The sequence below is a fragment of the Triticum aestivum genome, chromosome 4A (assembly GCF_018294505.1).
Source record: "Triticum aestivum cultivar Chinese Spring chromosome 4A, IWGSC CS RefSeq v2.1, whole genome shotgun sequence".
Classification (NCBI taxonomy): domain Eukaryota; kingdom Viridiplantae; phylum Streptophyta; class Magnoliopsida; order Poales; family Poaceae; genus Triticum; species Triticum aestivum.
This window is the reverse complement of record NC_057803.1, coordinates 525,715,058-525,723,232: the sequence shown is the minus strand read 5'-3', so window position 1 is coordinate 525,723,232 and position 8,175 is coordinate 525,715,058. Positions and strand designations below refer to the sequence as shown.

The following is an 8,175-nucleotide window of genomic DNA, read 5'->3' as shown; positions in this document are numbered from 1 at the left end:
TTTTTTGGCATGTATCTATTGTTTGAACGCGTGATGAATTTTCTTAAAATTCTTAGGAAAATACTAGTTTCCTGTTTAGAAATATAAGTAAACGTAATAAACCAATAAAAGGAGAAAATATGCACTACAGAGCAGCGGTCCTCCCGCACTAGGCCGTCCCATTAACGGGGCGTCTGAGTCGAGCGCATCATTTACCTCGCACAAGTGAGGTATAGCTATTCTCTTCAGCCAGACATGTACTAAGCTTTTGCCAGGCTATAACTCAAATATGGCCCAAACTAAGTACTTCAAGCTAGACCCCCCTCCCTGCCCCATCCAAATTTTAAAAATGCTACACCTATGTAATCTACCTACTTAAACCTATGTTATTTCTTTCCAAACCAATCCCACCCCCCCCCCCCCCAATTTAACAGTGTGGGCCTGGGCCTTTTCTTTCTCCCAACCAAAACAGGTCGAGTCAGCTTCTACGCATAAGGTACGTAAGAATTATTACGTAGATGTAGCAGAGCTCGCAAGTTTTAGCCCAAATCATCCGCAAAAAGCCCATATTCTCCAATCAATAGACCATGATGGCTGAGAGCTCCTATTGAACGCATTCTGCATCAAATAACTGCACGACGCACGCACGGAAATCCTGACAGGGCCGGCCCAATAGTGGGCGCGCCTGTTTGCTTGTACAGTAGCGCTGCGATGTTAATGATAAAAAAAAGTATGTGCACTAGGCCGTCTCATTAACGGGGCGTCTGAGTCGAGCGCATCATTTACCTCGCACAAGTGAGGTATAGCTATTCTCTTCAGCCAGACATGTACTAAGCTTTTGCCAGGCTATAACTCAAATATGGCCCAAACTAAGTACTTCAAGCTAGACCCCCCTCCCTGCCCCACCCAAATTTTAAAAATGCTACACCTATGTAATCTACCTACGTAAACCTATGTTATTTCTTTCCAAACCAATCAACCCCCCCCCCCCCCCCCCCAATTTAACAGTGTGGGCCTGGGCCTTTTCTTTCTCCCAACCAAAACAGGCCGAGTCAGCTTCTACGATAAGGTACGTAAGAATTATTACGTAGATGTAGCAGAGCTCGCAAGTTTTAGCCCAAATCATCCGCAAAAAGCCCATATTCTCCAATCAATAGACCATGATGGCTGAGAGCTCCTATTGGACGCATTCTGCATCAAGCAACTGCACGACGCACGCACGGAAATCCTGACAGGGCCGGCCCAATAGTGGGCGCGCCTGTTTGCTTGTACAGTAGCGCTGCGATGTTAATGATAAAAAAAAAGTATGCGCACTTCTGCCAAAATTCGACCTCTGGACCTCCAAGTTGCGTTCCAAAGGAGCTAACCACTAGCCCTATCAAGTGTTGGTTATTAAATCCTGAAGCGTGCCAGTATAAGAACTAATATCAACGAAGAATCTGGACAGTTTTTTGAATTTTTTCAAACTTTCCTTCGAAATTGTGATATTTTAACAAACGAGCAATGTTTCAAAAATACGATAACTTTTGTAAAAAATCGGACATATTTTCAAATTTCAAAAAATAAAACAAAAGACGTGAACATTTTTCGACAGATTTGTTTAAAAAATTCCCGAAGATTTTCCAGAACCCGAACATTTATAGAATCTTGAGAAAAAAGTTTGATAATGGGAACAGTTTTTCAAAAGCACAAACTTTTTTGAACGTACGATTACGCAAACAAATTTTTGAACCAGAATTTGTTGCTGTAGTGAACAAATTTTTGAACGTACAATTACACAGACAAATTTTCTGAAAACAAACAAAATTTGAGTTTCCCAAACATTTTTGGAATTTGTGACATTTCTTTAAAGCACAAACATGTTTTTTCTCTTGACAACAAATTTTGAAACGGAGAACAAATTTGGAAGCGTGAACAATTTTTTAAAGCACAAACATTTTTTGAATCTTGAGAACAATTTTGAAAAATCGCAAACAAATTTGGAAGCGCAAACAAATTTTTAAAGCACGAACATTTTTTGAATCTTGAGAACAAATTTTGAAAAATCCCGAACAAATTTGGAAGCACGAATATTTTATGAAAATGTGAACATCTTATGACATCTGGTACATTTTCTGCATTTCGAAAGTTTTGAACTTTTTTGTGTAACGAGAACAATTTTTGAATTTTGAGAACATTTTTCGAAAACTGTAATTTTTATAAAAAATATGAACAAAATTTGAATATTTTTGAGTTTCTTTTGAAGAAAAGAGAGAAAAAAAGTAAAAGAAATAGAAAGAAAACAAAAAAAATCAGGAGCAGTTTTCAAAATTGTGAACAAAAATTTGAAAATGTGAACACTATTTCAGGAATGTGAACAAATTTTGACAAAAAGAACATTTTTGAAAATTCTAAAACATATTCAATGTTTTTGAAAACCATATTAAAAAAGAAAAAAACAAAGAAAATGGGAAAAAGAAATAACAGAATAAGACTGTGAAGAAAACCAGAAAGAACCAGTAGAAGGTTTAAAGTTTTGTCATCGCTTTTAGTTTCTTTATAAGTTTAGCTTTGTTATTTGTTCACATCCACGAGTCAGTCGCGATGCCTACCGCGGCCTGTACTTCTACAGGAGGTTGTTAGTTCGATCCCGGGCGCGACCATTTTTTGACGCGGTTTTTTAATCTCGCGAAGCGAAACCAGGGTGAGCTACGCCCTGTGCGAAGCAGCGACTACTTGCCGCAGTAAGCGGCGAATAGGAAATTCCATGATGGCTGGCTTAGGGCCTCTCTAATTCACAAGATTGCAAAAGGGTGAGAATAGGAAAAACATAGAATTACAATGCCGTAGTCACTTGAATCCTACATGTTTTAGTTTATTTGGCCTGCCAAGAAAAAAATAATTATTTTCAGGAGGTTTGAGTGGATGCAAAAGTTTCTGTTGAATGTTGTAAAAAATATCCCATCGAAAAAATTCCTATAATATTTAATATTATTAATCAAATGACCAACATAGGAAAAATTCCTAAGTATTTCTGTCCCTCAAAATTCCTGTGAAAATCCTTTGAATCTAAGATCCTCAACTTCGGTTTGCTAATTTGATGATAAGTTTTGCAAATGTACATCTCAAGGGAAGAAAGACATGTACATCCCGCATATTTCCCTGCCAAACCGAGTCTCAAGTGCATGTGGGACATTCTCGTAGGCAAATCTACAACGTAAATGAGATTTGGCGAGTTTGACTTTAGGGTGAACGGCTAAGGTTCACCCTGGTGTCGCAAGGAAAACCATACATGGACTTCGTAAATTGGGTGACCAATGTGGTTCCAACCTTATTCTTAGAGAAGAGAATAAACTCATTTTTGTTGGAAAACGATACAAACGATGATGCTTAGCTCTAATGTAGTATGTAGTTCATCGCCCCTTATGCTATGTACCTAAAAGCAATGTCCAATTCTAAAGTGCCCCTGATCACCATATGTTCATTCTCCTGTCCGGCAACAAACCTCTCCCAAAAACCAATATGAGCTTCCCTTGGCACCTCATCCTCTTCTCATACTCCTTTGTCCTCCGGTTTTGTGATAGTCCTTTTTTTAGTTGTTTAGAAAACTATAATCAATGGTAAGACGAACAGTCAACCGAAGTCGATGGTAACTAACTGTTACAAATATATGATAGAGCATTCATTCATATTGGTAGCAATGCACCATTTTCGGTAGAGCACATGATTATTTAAACCTGGTGCATTTCATATATGATGACGCTGGCATTACAAATCCATCCGCGAGGCGTGTCCGCGTCGCGTACGCCTAAGACGTCATGGCCAGCCAGGTCATCTCTAGTCGTGGCGTGTTCCTGACTCGGCCTTGCTCGCGTTCACCCCGAGGCCCCGTCTTGGCCTCGAAGCTTCGTCTCGCCTCCCTTTCTTCAAATGGCAAAAGTAAACCCATGCAACCACACAACATTTTTGCAAAACCCTAAATAAAAAGTAAAAATTGTGCAAAAGATAGGACGATTTTTATAAACACACGATTCATTTGACAACACAAGCTTCAACTGACATCATGTGTGACCACACAACATTTTGAAAAAGCCCTCAACTAGAAGTAGAAATTTTGGTAAAAGCCCTTAGTTAAAATTGTGCAAAAAGATATTACTCTCTGCAATCCAAATTAATTGTGACCACTTTAGTACAACTTTAGCGGAGGGAGTACAACTTTTTGTAAACATGCATGCATTTGACACCGTATGCTTGAACTCATGGCATCGCCACCCCTTTTTTCCCCATAGAGTTGACATACTCTAATTCTTTCTGAGTCACCTTTTAATGGCGAAATTTTGAGTCAACTTACCAATAGCAAATGTAATAAATTATGGTCTCAATCCAAAGTTCAGGTGGGCATTATGATCATCTAAAAAACACACACCCGACTCTGCATAACTAGAATGCACATAGCAAAATTAACACGCATACAAAAACACGTAGATAAATAGCAAACTCATCTAAGGCCAAAGTTATGTGTAGGCGAGAGAAAAAAAATCCAAAGCGGTCGAACTCCAATTGAGTCAAACTTACCAATAGCAAATGCGATAAATTAGGGCCTCAATCCGAAGTTCAAGAAGGCATTATGACCATCCAAAAAGTAAAAAAATGTGTGCGTTTGCATTAAGATATTTCTCCTGTTTCAACAAAAAAAAGGTACTGTACCGTGTTTACATTTTAATCTACTTAAATACAGTACAATCGTAGTGTCGTTTACATTTTTTCTCACTATATTGTACATTGTTCTTCTTTCCTCCCTACACTTGAAACTTGTCCGCCCTACCCAAACACACAACTGGGAAAGCCAAGGGGCCGACCCCATCAATCAAACAAGTACATATGTTCGTCGACCGATCTTGTGCGTCGTATGTGTTCGATCGTTTGTAAAGCTGCTGCACTCATGCTCCTGTCCTGCCGCAAAGATCAAGACCCACTCCCTCCCTTGGAATCCAATTCCAAATCAAGATCCATCACTTCTGCCCTTTGATCCCCTCTGGCATCCCAAAGTTCTGGTACACCCTCATCTCCCCGCCCAGGCCCGCCGTGACCACCACCATCCCCCACGCGTTGCAGCCGGCCTCCCGCGACGACGGCCCCATGCGCAGCATCTCCGCCTGCGAGCCGGGGAACGTAAGCGGCCCGGACTTGGGACGTGGTGGCAGCTGCACGCCGTCGCCGAACGCGTCGTTGTCCGCTCTCCTGCCAGCGCCGCCATGGACGCTCGACGATGCGCGCTCGTCTCCCGCGCGCGGGAACGGCGACGGGGGGGATCCGGGCCACGGCACCGCGGCGGACACGTCCCTGCAGAAGAAGTACTCGTAGGAGCGGCTGGTGAGCCACGTCTTGGCCTTGACGCCGATACTTCCCCCTGCAGCGGAGCCCATGCCGCCGGCGGCGCGCCTCCAGACGTACACGTGCGAGTCCTCGCTGGCGCAGACCACGTAGCGGCCGTCGCCGGAGTAGGACGCCGAGAGCTGGCTGCTGGTGTTCTTGAACCCTGGCAGGCAGAAACACGGGTTCCCTGTTCGTTGTGGAGTTTGTGGCAATGGAACGGGTGCTGCTGGTAAAGGTGAGGCGGAGCATGGCCTTGCCGCCACTGGCGTACCTTTGAACTTCTGGAGGACGGTGATGCCGTTGAACACCCGGATCTGCGAGTCCGCCGACGTCACCAGGATCTCCGACGGGTTCCCCGGCGCAAACTGCGTGAACAACATCCGACGTCAACATCGACCGATCCGTTTGCCATTGTTTGTCAGCTCAAGAACAAGGAGCAGGTACCTGGAATCCGGTGATCTTCTTCGCCTGTGACTTGCGCTTCTTGGATATGCTCATGTCGATCTGAGCCTCCTGGTTCAGCTTGCAATCTGGCACCAACACATCAGAATGCTCATTGATCATAATACTAAAAATATAAATTTAGTACTACAGATTGCGTGCTACTGACATTCAGATTACCTCTTGTCTTGTAGAACCGGCAGCACCCCTTGTGCGATCCAACGATCGCAGCCTAGGAAAAGAATTGAAGTTTGAACAACACACGTATTAAGCTCATATGGATTTGGCATGCATGATGTGTTTTTAGACGATGAATGGATTAGTTGATACTACTACAAGAATCGCATTAATGAACCTGGCCGTCGGGGGTGTAGCTGGCGGCGGTGACCATGTCGTTGAGGTCGCTCCAATCGACGACTTGTCGCTCCGCCACGCTCCAGACGCGCACCCTGCAGTCCAGCGAGCCGCTGATGAAGTAGCCTTCGTCCGCCGGGTTGAACTGGATGCACGTCACGTAGTCGCTGTGCGCGAACACCTGCAGGCACGCCTTGCTCTCCACGTCCCACAGCCGCACCGTCTTGTCCATGGACGACGACAGCAACCTCGACGACTGCTTGGACCACGACAGGTCCAGCACGTCGTCCTCGTGGCCCTCGAAGACGCACACCGGCTGCTCGGCGAGCGCGAACACGGTCTCCGGCAGCACCACGTGCTCCGGGAGCACGTGCTTGCTGCTCTTCCCGCGCAGGACCTTTCTCGACAGCTGCGCTGCCAGCCCCGGTGCCCCCGCCAAGGACCCGCCGTCGGCGGGAGCCAGCGGGGGAAGAAGCTTGCCGGTCGAGAGATCCGGCGTCAGGATAGAGGAGGAGGCGTCGGTGTGCACGACCTGCCAGACAAGCACCACGCGGTCCTCCCCGCCGCTTGCGAGGAACTGGGCGTCGGCGCTGAACTTGATGCTCCATATCGACCCCTCGTGCGCGCGGACCTCCTGCCGCATGTACAGCCCCGTCAGGTCCTTGCTCGACTTGCCGGAGTGGTGCACCTTGAGCCGCTCGGTGGACGACGACGACGTTGAGGCGCTGTCCGCCGCCGCCGCCGCCGACGCCGACTTGGACTTGGACATGGTCATCGCGGACGGAAGCGCGGACGACCTGTCCCTGTCCCTGTCCCTGTCTTTCTCGTGGATGAGGGCGGCGACTGTGGCGACGAGCTTCATGTTCTTCAGCCACCGTGGTTTCTTAATCGTCGGCATCCCGCCGTCCTTGTTCCCCGCCCCCGCCTTCACAGTCTGGCTCTGGCTTCGCCGCATGATCTGTTTCACCAGCGGGGTGTACCCGGCGTAGCCGTGGGCGTCGTTGGCCGCGCCGCGCGCGCCGTCCGTGGACTGGGTGCCGTTAACGACGAACACTTTGCCGTCATCAAGGTTGCAGTTTCTATTCTCTCCTCCGCCTTCGTCCTTGGACGCCGCTGATGGCAACGGACAACGAGCGGCTGGTCGGAGAGCCCTGTGCACGGGCGAACCTTGCAGAGAGTGCGGTGCCGAGTGCACGCGGCGTAATGCCGTCAGCTTTCTCGCGGCGGCGCCTCGGACGGCGAGGCGGCTATCCGACCGGCAACGTTTAAGGAAGGAGATGGGCTGCCGTTTCATGATCTCGGGTGGCGTGGAAGACGCAGACGGCGCGAACGCCCGCCGCGGCGGACGCCTGGAAATATTCCTCGTCCTGGCGATGCGGCTTCGGAGGATGTCTCTGCTGCTGTTGAGGCCCATCCCGTGGAGCAGTCGGCGGCGACGCTCCTTGATGGGCACGGGCTCGTCCGCCTCCATCCACATGTCGTAGTCGTACGTCGACAAGTCCTCCTCCTCGTAGTCCTCATCCTCGTCCAGCACCGCCTGCTCCTCCTGGAGCCGGTCATCCACGGCGGTGGCAAAGGAGACACGGGCAGCGTCGCTGAGGCCATCCTCCTCACCGTCGTCGGAGGGGAAGACTGGGTCGCCATCGCCGGGGGGCTTCACGCGATCGAGGCATTGAAAGAAGGACTCCTGCTCGCTGCAGCCATCATCGTCGTCCGTCGCCGCCTCCCGGAATCCATTGTCATGGCTCATGGTGTACGGTTCTTGCCTGGCGGTGGCAAAACGAATGGCCTGCCGGCGCATGCCTGGGAGAGAGACCCTTGCTCTCCAAATTGCTAAATTTAGGGGCACGTTTTGTAAGGCTGTAATGTTTTTTGCCATGGTGCCTGCTCCAGTAAGGCATGTCAAAAGGGGGGAAGTTCTTCCAGATCAAAATTTGATCGCATTGGAGAAGAGTCAAAATAGTTAGTTATTTTTACGGATTCGCCATCACAAGGGTATCATCTATTTGATTTTTTTAACTTTTTTAAGAAGAATTTAATTTTTTT

The 8,175-nt window shown here is 47.6% G+C and overlaps 1 protein-coding gene across 1 annotated transcript; it reads right to left on the bottom strand.

The window, feature by feature from the left end:
* Positions 1-4,601: 4,601 nt before the first annotated feature.
* LOC123082205 (WD repeat-containing protein 44-like) lies at positions 4,602-7,888 on the bottom strand. The gene is made up of 5 exons (XM_044504586.1): positions 6,131-7,888; positions 5,956-6,007; positions 5,779-5,864; positions 5,606-5,699; positions 4,602-5,497 (listed from the first exon to the last, which is right to left on the bottom strand). The coding sequence occupies exons 1-5, from the start codon at positions 7,877-7,879 to the stop codon at positions 4,971-4,973; spliced, it is 2,508 nt and encodes an 835-aa protein (XP_044360521.1). The 5' UTR covers positions 7,880-7,888; the 3' UTR covers positions 4,602-4,970.
* Between the last annotated feature and the right edge of the window lie 287 nt (positions 7,889-8,175).

What these genes read in the sequence shown, in the direction of transcription:
- LOC123082205 (XM_044504586.1), bottom strand. Translation starts at nt 7,879, where the DNA reads ATGAGCCATGACAATGGATTCCGGGAGGCGGCGACGGACGACGATGAT. An exon ending in GCTACACCCCCGACGGCCAG is followed by an intron (nt 6,008 to 6,130) that starts GTTCATTAATGC and finishes TTCTTTTCCTAG; the next exon opens with GCTGCGATCGTTGGATCGCA. An exon ending in CCGGTTCTACAAGACAAGAG is followed by an intron (nt 5,865 to 5,955) that starts GTAATCTGAATG and finishes TGTTGGTGCCAG; the next exon opens with ATTGCAAGCTGAACCAGGAG.